At 42.8% G+C, this 15,994-nt stretch overlaps 1 protein-coding gene across 13 annotated transcripts in view; it reads left to right on the top strand.

Moving 5' to 3' along the window:
• Positions 1-15,994, top strand: part of mecom (MDS1 and EVI1 complex locus) — a 129,148-nt gene that overhangs the window by 96,932 nt on the left and 16,222 nt on the right. For 4 of the 13 annotated variants that reach the window (XM_085184304.1, XM_085184310.1, XM_085184305.1 and 1 more), the window contains exons 3-8: positions 7,044-7,178; positions 14,143-14,245; positions 14,374-14,487; positions 14,782-14,893; positions 15,007-15,154; positions 15,288-15,468. In XM_085184304.1, coding sequence (XP_085040430.1) covers positions 7,044-7,178; positions 14,143-14,245; positions 14,374-14,487; positions 14,782-14,893; positions 15,007-15,154; positions 15,288-15,468 — 793 coding nt within the window. Of the gene's footprint in view, positions 1-1,883; positions 5,712-7,043; positions 7,179-14,142; positions 14,246-14,373; positions 14,488-14,781; positions 14,894-15,006; positions 15,155-15,287; positions 15,469-15,994 lie in introns of those variants that run through there. The other 9 variants (XM_085184314.1, XM_085184315.1, XM_085184308.1 and 6 more) reach the window with 4 other exon arrangements.

Here is a 15,994-nt window from a genome sequence, read left to right on the forward strand (position 1 = left end):
TCAACCTATTTTCAGTTGTTTCCTGTTCAGAATCAAGTTAGCTGTTATCACAAGGCTGCCGGGATCATTTTCTTCGGTCGCAGCGAAAAGCTGTAACGTCCTTGTCTGATATCCACCAACATTAAAATATTAGCCTTCCAATTGGACACGGTGTGTCAAAGGCAGCTTGTCACAGTGTTACAGCTGAGTCCTGACTTTAAACGTGAGAAGAGAGCTCAATAAATGTAATGAATGTGTGACACTTGGACATCTGAAGTGCCGTGTTCAGTTCCATACCACTTTTACCTCTTGTACATAAAAAGCCTCTTTTAAAGATGATATCTATGAGCGTTTTAGAGCCAATTTGTTCTCCCTGCGGCAAAAGGCAACATGCTCTAATTACCTCCCCCCACCTTCTCCACTGAGGCTGGAGATGGAGGTGGTGGGGAGGTGTTTAAGTTTCCAGTCTGTCCAATGCGTATGGGAGCTGTGTGCCCACTGAATTTATGTTTCACAAACCTGACCTTTGACACTTGTGCAGCTTTATCACACCCAATAGCCCAAATACAGTGTGTCCCTATATGCCGAGGCTCTGTGGAGGAAGTGTCTGTGATTACCACAATCTGTACTACTTTGTGTACATCACTGCCAGCCCTCAGCCCCGTCTCCACTTCTCTTCTGCCTGACAGACTCTCAAGTCACTTAGGCCGCCATTGCTTCCTTCAGACAACACCATCAGGTTGCCTAAACCCAGTTAGCTTTGCATCTTATCTAATCTCACATTCGCCCTCTCCTCAGATTGTCTGAAACTGTTTAGTCCCTTACTGTCCCTTGTAGCACTTCAGCTTTTGCGGCAGAGATTGCTTCTCAGTTTGTTTGTGGTAATTCTGTTATTTTTGCATTTTGGAAATGATTTTTCTCTCATTTAATGCTTCGACTGAGAAATCCGTGAGTAAGCCCACTCAGTCGGGCATCGTGTCACTGAGTGGGTCCCTCAGGACATGAGGCTTGGTGTTACTTCCCAGTTTTGACACTTTCAAACTTTAAAGTGTCGACTTCAAAACGATTGAAAAAATACACCTACCCACAAGGACACAAATGAAAGAGTCCTCTACTCTTAAAAAAGGGAGAAAAAGAGTGCGCCCTGGATTATGAGCTCAAACAGAAGCAAAGACAGTGCCAAAGCGAAAAAGACCATGTGCTAATTCAGCAAACACACCGGGCTTGTTCCTCGTAGGCCGCAGAATTTGTCAAGAAATCATCCCTCGCTCTCTCTGCCGGAATGCCTGCCTGACCCCCGGCAAATGAAAATAATCCAAAGTAATTAGAAGTGAGCCGGTCTGGTCCTGAGAGCCCCCGGGCGGCCGGGTAAACATGGCGGAGGGTCCGGGAGGGGCCAGTAGAGAGAGATGGAGGTGGGGGTGTGGAGGAGGGAGGGTGCTGACCTTGTCCACATAAAGCAGTGATTTATGAAGTGCAGGGCACAGCAGCAGGGCTTCTGTCTTCTCCCGCAGAACCAAATTACTGAGGTGGAGATTAACACGCCGCTCACAACGGGCCTACTTCCAGGCCCAAGGAAAAAAATTTATTTACATTTTCTCCTTTCATTTCCTTCGCCGTGTTTTAATGCTAATTGGCACCGTGCACATCCTCTATTAATAAAGACTCTTGAAACTGCGCCACTCATTCTCCTGCGCGCACCTATTGCCTGATGAATGCGCTAATTAAAAGACAAAGCCGCAGAGTGTTGTGCCGTCTGGAGGCTGACGTCTCTTTGAGCCCCGGGTGACTTTTTTTTAACCACTTGATTGAATTGCCCCACATTTAGGCAGAAATAAAAAGCGAGGGGAAAAGATGGTTGTGTGTGTGTGTGTGGGGGGGGGGGGGGGGGGGGCGTGTGTATATAAAGTCACGATGGAGACTTAATGCAGCTTTTCGCCGTGTCAATAGGAGGTCTCGTCATGAACAGTGGAACTATTTCATGTGGATTTGGCCGCGATATTTTCTTTCTCTCCCCTCTCTCTCGCTCTCTCCTGAAGGATGTGCTGGAATGCACCACACAGGCCTTCCCAGTGTTTCCATGTGGCCCCTCGGCTGCAGCGGGTATAGGCTCTCCAAGTTCGCTTGCTGCTGGAGTCAGTTTGCAACCCACACGGGAATCCCCCCCTCTTCTCCAGCATGTCCCATCTGACTTTGCAGAGCACCGAAACTTAAATCACTTTTCCTTTTTTTTTCTAAATAGAAGAAAATGCTTAAAAGATATTTAATGGATTTTTTAAGAAGAAGAAGGAAGTGTGTTAGCGCATGAAGCCGAATCTCAGATAATATATGAAGCTGATTGATCTTATAAACAAATAAAAAGTGTCTATATGCATGTATGAATTTGTCTTTGCGTGACCGAACTCCTAAAAGCAAACAAGAAAGCCGCAAGCAAAAAAAGGGGTTTGAGCAATTTGAGACTCCTTTTCAAGAATTTCACAGCACTTTAAACATTATCCGGATGCTGTACGTTTTAATCCTCCCCAATCAAATAAGTATGAAACGCTGTGTTGCATGATATAGTCGGAACTAACATACCCTGAAGCCTGCGTGTGTTTGGTTTGTAATTTGTTGATAAACAGCTTTTCCACCTCGCCATCCCACCGTTTGTCACAATCATTATGACAAAGGCGTGGAAATAATTCTGATAAAACGGGTCTATTAAATCCGGGCACATCAGAACGGCGTTTACGGCAAACAAAATATAAATTAGAGCAACGACTCGCAAATCATTCTCGCGGTTTATTAAAGGAACAAGTGTTTTAAATTCACCCCCATCGGTCTCTTCAGCGCGGACTCGAGAGCTTTTTATGGCAGCTCGTTCAGGTGATTATATATTCAAGTCGTACACATCTTTCATGGCCCACCTATGATCTACACGCCTTGTTGTGTAGATGTTTTGCGCACAAGATTGAAAGTCAACAAAAAAAAGTAGACTTATAGCAAAGTAGGCTCGTTGCTGGGCACTTTTTTATTATTATTTGTAATAGATTTTTTTATTGTGTTATTATTTTGTCGCGTGACAGCTGGAGTCTGTTTTCCCTTTGCTAAAATATCCACACAAACTTAGATCGCTCGTGTGTGTAGAGATAACGCAGTGCAGCTGCTCAGCGCTGTCATAAATAGACATTCAAATCACCAAATTATACGTCACAAATGTGCAGGGTTTTATTCTGAATTTGATTGTGTCGTGAGGGATTTTATTATGAAATGACAAAAGTCCGTGCTGGGTTTAGCTCACTTGACAGCAGCAACAAATCGAATCACCTAATTAGTTTTTTTTAACTCTCAAGTCCCCACTCACACTTCTTTAGTGAAGTTCAGTTCAGCTGAGCACGCCATCTCCTGACTGGAAAAAGAATTGTAGCTTTTCCTTCACGTGCCCGTGCATGGAGATGGGGAGTGGGTTGGTAGGTGGGTCTGTGTGTGTGAGAGGGGGTTGGTGCGGGGGTCATACCACCGTTACCCCAATTTACCCCCGGTGATACCACAAACCCCGAGAGTTTATCCTCTTTTTCTCACATTTCCTCCTTTTCACAAAACCCCTCGCACTTCTCTCTCTATCAGGATCCTCGATCAGGACTCGGAGAGGCTGTGAAGCAATCACTTTCCCAGATTACTTGTATTTAATACACAATGCATCATAAAACAAATCCCTCATCCTGACAGGAAGAAAATAGAACAGCTCATTCGACTTGAGCTTTCCCAATTTATGGCTAAATTAAAAAGGGTTCCAACAATGGACAAGTCGAGGAGAGGCAGGAAATCAATGACCGGGCGGACCGGGGTCTCTCCTCGGTTCTCAAGGAGCGCGAGACGATGGGAATCGGTGGCCGGGTCCTGCCTTATTTACACATGATTTTTCCTGTCCTTCCTGCACATTTGCTCCGCGATTTCGCAAAACAATGGGTATTATCTGGGATGGAAGGTCAATGTCACAGTGTAAGGAGTTATCCATCATCATCTGCTCTCATCAGCCAAAGCCCCGCTCTCTCTGGCTTTATAAGCTGCCTAATAAACTCCGCTCACTGACAACAAGGACGTTTCTGTGTTATTCTCTACCCTTGTCAGATTGTTCACGGTATCAGTTTCAGCTTTAAACTGAGAGATTAAAACACACACACACTCAAGAAATACAATGTCCAACATTTGGTCTCATCTTGATGGCAAAGCAGGTGCACGAAGGCGCACGCAGAGCTAAAGGTTGTGTTTTTTTTCTTTTATTTTTTAACGCAGATTCAGAAATAACTAACCCAAGCTGATGTTGAAAAGTAAATGTGTTGTATGTAGAGGTGAGCTTTGGAAAGCAGGTGAGTAGGCTAGGGTCCTAAAATGTAGCGCATGGGCATCAAATGGCCCATATAGAGATTCCCAGATCTCAGTGTGAGAGAACAATTAGGCTGTTTATTATCATTACTATTATTAGTAGTAATATTATTATTATTATTATTATTATCACTCGTCCCCCCTCGCATACAGCTCAAGTCTGAATGATAAGATAGCTCAAATAAGAAACGTGTAACACACTGCAGCCCCTTTAAATTCAATTCTTAATAACACCGTAAAACGCCGGAATTGTTGAGAGGTTTAAGAAAAGGTGGATAATAATTCACGACTTTGATGCGTATGTTCCTTCATTAAAGTGTGCAGACTGTGTGTGTGTGTGTGTGTGTGTGTGTGTGTGTGTGTGTGTGTGTGTGTGTGTGTGTGTGTGTGTAGTTCATCCCTTTAGAAGCCCCCATCCCGACCTCTCCCTGACCCCGCTCACCCTCTCCAACCCCGGGCCTCTGTCACTTTAAAATTTACTGCGGAGAGGAGTCTCTGCTTTCCGGGGACATGTGTAAAGACAGTCTCCCTGCTTGGAGTCCCCTCTCCTTTTTTTTCTTTCTTTTTTTTAATAAGGATGGATCATCCTTTATTTTTTTCTTTTCTCTCTTTTTTTTTTTTTTTGAATGAGAAACATCACACACAAGTATCCGCGAGGCGCAAAGTAGGGAGGCGATGCCTGAAATCTCCCCGCCACCCCCCACCCCGAATATCTCCGCTATCACACAGACGACACATCCCGACTGGCTGAAGAGGAGGAGGAGGAGGTGGTGGAGGGGGGGGGGGGAGGAAGAGAAAAATGAAAAGTTGAATGGCTACTAGAAGACACCTGGTTGCGTCAGGACAGGAGGGGTGACAAGAGAGGAGCGGACGAGCCTTTCGAAGCGCACCGCTGCGAGAAAAAAAAAAGTTAGGATCAAGTTGATGCACCGGAGGGGATTTCAGTTCCGACGTCTGCGGGACAGCGAGGGGAGAAGCGCGGAGTCGGCGCTGTCTGTGAGACAGTGTAGTGAGAAGGGATTTACTTTTGCCGAGCGAGCCGTGTGTGAGAGACAGCACACAGACACACACACAGACAGCGAGACAAGTCGACTCGTCCCGCGGATTGGAGACCTGAAGAGACCGAAAAACAACCGCACACCGATCTTTTTTTTTTTTTTCTTTTAATGTGTCAAAAAATCTGGAAAAGTCGTCATTAGCAAAAAAAATATTTTTCTACTTTTATTTTTAATTCCCAGGGCGATTTTTTTTTTGTATTTTTATTTTTTTACGGTGTCACTTTTTACTCAGTTAACCACCGCTGTTATTATCCCAAGAGGCTCAAAGTGTGGCACGCCAGTTTAAAAAAAAAAAAACGAGTCACCACGGTAAGAACACGCAGACTTTTATAAATAAAAACTGCTTCACTGAGGTTTTATTTTTATTTTTTATTTTTTTACTTTCTTTTTTCTTACACGCAGAGAAAGAAAAAGCACATCTAGGAGTTTATTCGCTCATCCATCTTGCTGAACTAAGTTTAACGTTTAAATTATTAGTTAAAAAGACTGCGGTGTAGTTTACAGAATACACGACTAGGTGCTCTCTTAGCGCGGACAAAGGGCTTTATGTAACCTAAATATTTATTCAGCAGCAGGTTACACAAAGACATAAAGACAGATTTGTGACCCTGAGAGAGAGATTCCGTTTTGCATCCCAACAATCGGCTTGTCTTCATAATTCTTATCACTCGCGGTTTCCTGCAGTTGATTTGTTCCCCAGTAAAGTTTACAGCCGCGCCATGAAAAATGTCAGAGCGCTCGCGATTCGTTCGAGTGGAAATGCTGCGCGAATATTTTGTAAACGATAAAAGTCCACCGATGATATGATTTGCATGATAATTCACTTCTATTGTGTTTGTTGCTCTTCTGTTGATTTCGCCAATGAGAGGAACAAAGCTGTCCCCCTGGTTCATTATTGTCACAGCCATTGTGTGTAGTTTATTATCTTTTACTGTTCTTGTTGCAGTTAAAATGAGTAACTTATGGTTCATTTATTCGTTGCAACTACATTTAAAGAAACGAATTCAAACGTCAGCTAGAGTCAGGTTAAATGCAAATAGATTTTTTAGGGATGTATTTCATTTTGTGGCAGATTTTTACATTTCTTTTTTTCTTCCTTTCTGTAACAAAATAATAAAGGAGCGATCGGTCCAAAGTGAAACTGAAAGAAACCTTTGCTAATATGAAATGAATGCATATAATAATTCATGTTTTTATTTGTTACTGAACCTACTATTTGGCTTTTTTGTCTTCCTTATGTACTGACTTATTGACGTCACTTAGCATCTTAAGAATATTTATGAATATGATTTCCATTTTTATTACTTAAATGGTAATGACATCATTCTTCAACAGGCCTCTGAAGCTTTAAAAAGGTCTCAGATATATAATGAAATTACTTTGGTACTGAGTGTTTTTCTCCTCTTTCTTTTCATTTATACACAATGTTCACTGTCTTATATTCAAAACAATACAAATAATAATAATATTAAAAGTGTGTGTGTGTGTCAGAGAGAGAGAGAGAGAGAGACCTGCTCCTAACATTTGAGTTCTTTTCTCTGTGGGAGGTATGTGGTTAGTCAGTGTTTGGACACAGTAACCTGGACTGATACTGATCAAAGTCTGATCTCTTGCTCTCTCTCTGTCTTTCATTCCTTGCAGATCTTGGATGGGTCAGGCCATGTAAAATTCTGCGTGGATGCCAGCAAACCAGATATCGGGAGCTGGCTGAAGCACATCCAGTTTGCCCCTGCAGCCAAGCAGCACAACCTGACAGCGTGCCAGATAGATGATCAGGTACGAGGAGACGGGTCACTCGCAGCCCACCTGGCAAAACAACCTCAACAAAGTGCGAGATAAATAGGATGTGAAGGAAAGAGAGAGGGAGAAAACATCTGCATTACTCGATTTTGAACTCCCAAATGCTGATGTGTCTTTTAAATGTCTGGCAGGATGAATCGAGCATTTAAAATACACTCAGCCTTTTTCTAAAGCCAGAAAGCTTCCCTGTATTTTCCGACGGCTGTCCCGTTTGCGTGCTGCTGTGTTAAAAGGTGTTATTGTGATCTAAGTCAGATAGCCCCGAGAGCCGCTGGCCCACCCTGCCCTTAATTTACTCACACACACACGCACAGGTCTTATGTGACATTGCACCATAGAAACTCCTTGCTATCTGCGTGTGTTTTCCTTCAGTAATTGTGCACTGGCTTCTGCCGTGCGAGGACCACAGGGCAGGATCAGAGGCGGCCCGCCAAGATGATAGTTCCACACACTTCCTAGTCACGCTTGCGATATAAACTCCTAGATATGCCAGGAATGTCACCATCCTTTTGCTGCTCACCTGGCTGTGCAGAGGTGCGTGCTGTATACATGGGGGCCTGTTCAGCTCAGCAAAGCCATGGCGGGGGCTCCTCCCACACAGAAACACACACACACATACACACATTGTGACAGGAACACAAGAGGCTAAACTTTATTTGACGCGTGTGCGCAGCATACCATCGCATGACCCGAATAAAAAACATAATCTAGCTGGCGTGTTTGTCATCACTTCTCACTGGTGGTCCATTTAAATTTCCTGCTTAACGTCGCCCATTGAAATTTCTGCAAAATCTCCATTATAGTGCTTGGTAACATGCTCTAAATACAGCACTCGCAATTAGTGCTAATTAGATGCAGAAATTTCTCACAGTGGAAAAGATGCACCGAGTTTGCCTTTTCCCTGAAAAAAGAAAAAGAAATAAAAAGGTGATCGACATCTTCCAAGAAAGATCTGGCCTGTTCTTCTGTCAGACATGTATGTTTTTGTTGTGTTCTCTTCCTCACAAGGAGGGGAGATAGGTGTATCACTTCTCTTAGAGGGATAGAAGGAGAAGGCTTCCAGAAGTACTTAGCCACTCTTTTTTAAAAAGACACAGAGAGACAAACAAGCAGAGGAGAGCTTTCCTGAGCTGCCCTCTGCACGAGGTGTGACTCGCTGTCAACACTGTGGTTCTGCTTGGGTGGCTGTGTAAGGCACCGACAGGTCACGGACATGGCTATGATGAGGTGATTGTTAAGTATTACACACTGTCACAACACAGCACAATGTGCTGTCTTTAAGCCTTCCGGCCAACATTGGTGTTTTTGAAAACACAGTGTAGCGTCTCACAATGCCTGTCTGTATCTGTAAAATGAATAGACTGAATAGGGTGGTCAAAGCTGCTGTCAGTTTTTGGTACTGACTGTGTGCGAGTGTGTGTGTCTGTGTGTGTGCTGGTGCTCATGAGGGCTTTTTTTGTGTCCCTGTGTGCACAGACGTTTATGTTCATTGACTTGCTGTGAGTGTGTCAAGTGTTTTATTGTGTGTCTGAAGTATGTGCCCACACCTGTAAGTGCCTGTGTTTCCTACATGTATGCATGTACGATTGTGTGTGTTTTGTGCATGTGTGTGTGTGTGTACCCACACGCACACTCTGCAAGGACTGTGAATTGTTCACTGCGGTTCAGATGACTCCCCGCGCTCCTCATTCTGAGCTGGAAACGCTAAAACACACAGTACCTGATTCCAACAGGTTTTTACTGCCACATAGAAGTGCTGACTCCAAACGCAGCCTGAAACCACACATTACACAGCCGCCACATAACGTGTAGCATCACCAGATTTCCACAGAAGGGCCCGACTAAGCTGCTCCGGGCTCATATATTTCTTGTTCTGTAAAGTCGTCCTTCAAAACCAAGTTTAAACAAATCGTCCCTTGCCTTGCGCTCAACAGAGATGATTTGTTGTACGGCCTGATTTTAAGGCAGTGTCATACAGCGACAGCAATTTCCAGGCGTGTTGGTCGTTATTTGGGCCTGGTTCTTTTCAAGCCTCAATTTAGCCCTGCCAGCGTGAGTAAAACTGGCCTCCGTCCTCTTATTTCTGACCCAGTTCTGGTTATCATAAAACTTTATGAGCAATCTCAGGAGAACGTGGGAGCGAGAGAGGAATGAATGAGGGAGCAGAGAGAGAGAACAACGTCTGTTTATTTCTTACTAGAGGAACTGTTCGCAAGTCCACTTCCCCTTTCTCTTCTCTTTTTCTCTCTCAATTCATTTGTTACTCATCTGCCATCCTCCATCAGGATAAACGTCTTTATTTTTACCCCTTTGCATGGAAAACTTGAGCGGACTGTGCAGGAAGTAATAGAGGACCTGCAAAGGAATACATTGAATATTTTTAAGTTTAAAGATATTTCAATTTCAGCTGTTGAAATTTAAAAAGCTAAAGTTATTCTTTAATAATAATATTAGCTGGATTTTGGTCATTCTAAAAGAAATGAACAAGGACAGCCTTTATTTGGGTGACCTTTCTGTTTGACTACTTTATATATTTGACACGTCAGAGTGGAAAGCAACAGGAAAGAGCGGAGAGGGAAGGCGATGGCAGGTGTCACAGTCTGTGAGTCACACTGAAATTTGTAATTAATCCAGCATGCTTCAGCTCACAGGTTTGAATTTATTTAGAAATAAGAAGAGCTGTATTAAGCGAGCCAAGTATCATACATGCAGGTTCTCATTTTATTTCTAAATGAATGAACTCTTTAAAGTTGGCCGGTTACATAGTTTTTTGATGTTTGAAAATTCCTACCCTAGTGCGCAAGACATCCTCGCTCGCACGCTAACACACACGCAGAGACGATGCAGCCTTAGCGCCGCTTCCACAGATCCATCCACGGCCAGCACGTTTTGTTGTTAATATAATCGGGGCAATTAGCGCTTACAAACCCTTCGCTGTGCTCCTGACTCTACTGAGTCAATTGAAGGGAAAATTGATTAAAAGTGTAATTAACATCATCCAACGAGACCCGAAGAGCCTTTTATAAGACAGTGCAGAGGGATATGAGCGTTAATCTCATTCGCTCTATTGATTCTCACTCAGTATTGAGTGGGATAGAGTGGCTTTGGGGCATATTAGCAAAACACTGACGGCCATTCACTATGTAAATACACTGGAGGTGATTCCAGCTCAGTGAGATAAAGGTATTGGACCACATTCAGCTAAAAAGAAGAGATCAGACCGTGCAATTCCACACGATTTAATGCTTCATATGACAACTTTAGAAGATTTACAGCCTTTTTTTTTAATTCACAGATGTAACTTTTTTTTACCTGACATTGATGCTATGCCACTAAAGAGGCACCAAAACAATTTTTGCTTTTGCTTTGCTTCCTTTGCATGTAAGGAAGCCAGCATGTTCATCCAAATTGCTGGAAGCAGCTGCACATTGTGTGCTCATACTCTTTATTGCTATCTAAGTCACGAAAGGGTTTCATTTAGAAGCCAAGTGATGGTAACTGCCAAACATACTGTACATGTAGCATGACCCCGCTGGAGAGGCCACAACACATGTGGACATGTTGCTGTTATGCAACTGCTGACTAAGCACAATGTTGTGGTCAATCTTCTATATTGTAATTATGCTTTGCACTTTTTTCCCCTTCTTTGCTTAAAAATAAACAGCGTTGGGGAAATGTTTCAACCGAATGCTCGTATCCGATGTGGCTTCTTTAATTTAGTGTGGCCCCGTGTTAAAGTAGCCTGAGACTTTAAGGGATTTTTTTGTTTTTGTACTAAAACAAACAGCCAGACTGAGAGTTTACTGGGACGGGACAGCGTAGGTTAACATACCTGTTGAATGCGGTCTGTGTGCGAGAGGGCGAGAGGAATCGGCCAACAGGGTGTGGACACAGAAAATGTGACTGTGTTTACTCTGCTAATGACTAATGGTGTCAAGGTAATAACTTATCCAATTATAGCCTCTGATCCTCGTGTGGTTTTAACCTTTGACAGGGAGAGTGTATGACAGAGAGAGGAAGATAAGCAGTGACCTAATAAACTAACGCATACAGACAAAAAAGGCAACATATCCTTTAAAAAAAACATACTGAGCTCTTTGTATTGATATAAAAGAAAAGAAAATGTTTAAGAGAAGATCGGGGTGTTTTTGGATAAAACATGAACTAGAATCTCAACACTTTTTATGGTTTTTGGTGTGAACTCAAACACCCTGACTATCTTATCTCCAGAATTATCTTAAGCCACTGTTTGACTGCTGGAAAAAGAAATGTTTGCGTGTGTGTGGCCATGACATGCTAAGGATGACCCCAAGAGTCAAAGACGGTGTGTCCTGTTTGGGACACACAGTGACTCGCTGCCTCTTTGTTTATGTGTATGTGTGTGTTTTCACTGTTTATCTGTGGCGACCCTCAGGGAAGGGGTGGAGCCGCTAGGGAGAAATCCCCCTCCTGTTCGTAATCACCCTCTTGAGTGTGCTTACACTGCTCCAAGAATACACGTTCTTGTGTAAAGAGTACAGAGTGGGTCTAATCGAGAGAGGTCAGAGGTCAGATTCAGAGCCAGGAGTGCTTCTTGCTGACAGAGACTTCGGTATGGCTGTTGTCTGCTGTTTGCTGCCGTTCTTTGTGGACCTTTTTTTTGTATTTTTTATGAACAAATGTGAACAAATTTAACAGTGTCCATTAATTTTTATGTTCTAAGGCTATCATCCAGGGATGTCAAACTAATTTAACATCGTTACCCTTAAGTTAGCCAGACCAGCGAAACACCCCTCTCTGTCAGTGTAAATACATTTAGCTGAATGCATAATCCCTGACATGTCTCAATATAAGAAAAAGAAGTGGGATTTAAAAGAACATCTCAGTTTTCAACATGATAAAGGTATAAAAAAATTCAGATATAGATATAAAAGCAGATATAGTCGATACTGGGAAAACCAGGAACTTCTCTCTTGTCTTTCAATTGTTTATCTATAACCTATTTATTTGCTGTAGTATGAATGGCAACCGGGGAGGTCTTTATCAATAGAATCAGAGCTGTAAATTGTTTGAAAATACAATTAAAAGTTCAAATTCTGTGCACTCCTTCAGATTTTCCAAAGCTTTCCAATTGGAGTGATTCTGGCCCTTTGGCCTTATGTTTGGCACTTTAAACGGCGCTCTGATGACTTTCCAAAGAGCCTTCCTGCTCAGTCTCAGTATCAGTCTCTCAGAGCGGAACCCCTACAGTCCCTCATGTCTGTTTGCGCCAATGTCTGATTGTTTCTGAATCACAATATTTTTGTGCCCTTTGAGGCCCTTTGAGAGCCCCTTTGTCTGTGCGCCCATGTGCGATCTACAAAAAGACGATCCAGATTCATGCAAACGCATCTCTGGTACAGAGGGCAGAGTAGGGTATGACAGAGATTATAGTTTTGGGACCCTCACAGTTCACTTCTCTTTATTCATACTAGATCTGCTACCTTCAACATAGCAGGAAAAACATTCCCCAACTTTTAACAATAACTACTGGCCTTCCTTGTTAAATGAAGGCAAATCAAAAAAAATTCTCAAATACTAAAAAATAAATAAATAAATCATAAAAATGGATTCCATTTGGTGGTTATTATGTAATATGTCTCCCCTGGTCTGGATAACTGTAATGACTCCGGTTCAGCCCTGTAATGGGAGTCAGACTTCCAGGCCCTGTTGCCCTCCCACTGATTTTCTTGGCAGGTCATATTCATTTAATGCCTGAATTTAAGTCATACTTTAATGCTACCACAAAACTACATGAGTTACGATGCATCAATCACTCCTAGGTTATTGACACGCAAGAGCTCTGCCTTGGTCCGGCCGACTTACTTAAGCTCCCTGTACTCCAGTGACTCAGTAGTGTCACATTTAGTATTATATCAGTTGCCAGAAGTAAGAACAATGACACAAATAATTATAGTCCGAAGCATACCTCATGATCTTTATTGTGACCGAGATATTTATCTTAACTCTCTCAGGAGCCACGGCGGCTCTTGTGTTCCCTCAGTCAGGAATTCCCTTCATAAGCGGCGTATCTGTGACCTGCGCCTTCCCAGAAGCAACTCTCTCCACCCCCCACCCCCGTCGCATTTCTAATAAATTCCTCTATCATCATTGTCATGTTGACACAGCAAAGGAAGGTAATATGTTAAACGTCCAAAGCGTGCCAAATATAACTCCATGTGTGATTGTTTCACAAAGAAAGCCTATTGTGTGTCCAGGGGAAGCACCACAGTCCCAGGGACTCTCATCTGATTCTTAAATATGACTTGCCCCACTCAAAATGCACGGTCCCATATTTAGCCGTAGCAAAACTGTTTATGTACAAATGCTGTACACGTAAGTCAGTATAGGTGCATTAAATAACACAAACTGATCGCACAGCTGGAAGTTTCTCCTATTGGGAAAATGGTCAATCAACACAATGCTGATTTTATAATAGTTCGTTATGCTGGCTGTTTGTTTAATTAGCTTTCTCTCCACATAGTCGTTGCCACTTCCTGCCCACTACAAGCATTACTGTGTAGAGTATTTACAGACGAGTATATTTATTCAGCAGTTGTTTGTGTTTTCTTTTTGTATTCATGAAGATGGATGCCTTACAGGATGAGTAAATACAACTTAATGACTGTGTGTATTTTTATGTATATGTCTCTTCTGCGTGTGCGGTGGTGCTATGACAATCATGTGTGTATGCTCATGCCTGTACAGTACAGCTACCTCCTGTGACCTCCGCAACGCTTGCCTCGTGCTGTTATCGACAACCTAGAAGAGACAAGTTAACACAAAGTGACTGACGCAACATTTTTACTATAAAACAAACGACTGAAGCAAATTCTTTGATACGTATCTGCGGGGCTCTTTTGATTCAAGGGTTGATTTGAAAACTTCTGCTTAAGTCATAAAAATATTTTGTGTCTTACAGATATTCTACAAAGTCACCAGAGAGATTTTTCCTGGCCAGGAGCTGCTACTTTTCATGAAGGCTGAAGAGTATTCATGTGATACGATGGCTCCTGATATTCATGGTCGGCACCTCACGCATGCACAGACACAAATGTTTTGTTTTTTTCTCTCACTGCTGTAAACATATCTCACAAATGTTTTTTTTCTATGTTAATTCCCCCCTCCCGCCCCGACACCTTGCACTACGCAGAGGAGAGGCAGTACCGCTGTGAGGATTGTGACCAGCACTTTGAGTCCCGCAACCAGCTGCTGGACCACCAGAAGAAGCCGTGTGGGATGCCCCCCTCCTCCTTCCTGAACCCAGGTTTGAATTTTCATTATTATTACTTTTTTTCTACCACCATAAAAATAGAGTTGTACAGAGTGTCGAGAAACATGTGTTGCTGAACTGGGACCAAGACACTAATGATCTAAGTGCTTTGTCTCTCATCGGAGCAACTGAAAATGAGATCATAGAGTAGTGCTCTGTGGAAAAGGTGAATCTGATGTACGCTTTAGCCATGAGGACGACTTTAAAACCTTCCACTTTCGAGTGAATGAAGCTTTTTTTAATTGTCTTGCTGCTTGAGCTGCTTGTATAACTTCTTATGTAATCTAGGAGGCGACAATGACCTGAAAGCCCAAGAACCTCAAGACTTGCGACCCCTCCACATGTCCCAAGGACTACACGAATGTAAAGAGTGTGACCAGGTCTTCCCTGATGTTCAGAGGTAACTGGATGGACACATTTCATCCCATAATTTATTCGAGCAAGTGCTGACAAACAGACATGTGATACAAGACAAATTTCTCATTGTCTTTTTTTCTTTTTTCTTTTCTGCAGCCTGGAGGCCCACAGCTTGTCCCACAGTGAGGAGAGAGAATATAAGTGTGACCAGTGTCCCAAGGCTTTCAACTGGAAATCGAACCTGATCCGACATCAGATGTCGCACGACAGTGGCAAGCACTACGAATGTGAAAACTGCTCAAAGGTAAAGTGATGACTGTTGAAGGGAATATTTCATGATTTGGGATGCAGATATTTGTGCACATGTGTCCCCTCTGCACATTATTTTAGAAGCAGATAGTAACCCTCCCTTGTGTCTGTGTGGTTCCTCCCCCCAGCAGGTGTTCACAGACCCCAGTAACCTCCAAAGGCACATTCGCTCGCAGCACGTCGGGGCGCGTGCTCATGCCTGTTCTGAGTGTGGCAAGACGTTTGCAACGTCTTCAGGCCTCAAACAGCATAAGCACATCCACAGCAGTGTCAAGCCCTTCATGTGTAAGTCACTAAGACCCTACCTATGTAAGTCTACTCAGTACATTATAAGAATAACAGTAATGACATGCTTTGGCTTGCCTTCTAATGTGTTTTTTGGATAAAAAAAAAATCACTTCATCCTTCTGCAGGTCTTTTTCTCCAGAACTAATCTTGTAATGTTCTACAGGGTTTACACGTGATAATATACTGCAGTGAAGCAAAGACGTTTCTTTAGAAAGGCCCATGCAGTCTGTTTTCTGCACCAAGCCTCGCACACTGCTGACATAATAATAACAGCATTTTAAAGAGCATGTAATTCAGTTTGAATCATTGAATCTTTGTCTAACCTTGATTTTGCTTGTAACTGTGATTTAATCTAATGTTTTGTTGACATACATCTTGCAGGCTTTTTTGTCTTGTGTCTTGGTTTCTTTATTTCTTGAGCACATACTTTCTTTTTTCTTATTTTTTGGGGTCCTCACTAACTCCTGCAGGATCCAAACACCTTTGACCTTTCACACTTTCACCACCTCACACAAGAGATCTGATCTCCATATCCCCTGAAGCATTA

This window comes from Neolamprologus multifasciatus, chromosome 14 (assembly GCF_963576455.1).
Source record: "Neolamprologus multifasciatus chromosome 14, fNeoMul1.2, whole genome shotgun sequence".
Classification (NCBI taxonomy): domain Eukaryota; kingdom Metazoa; phylum Chordata; class Actinopteri; order Cichliformes; family Cichlidae; genus Neolamprologus; species Neolamprologus multifasciatus.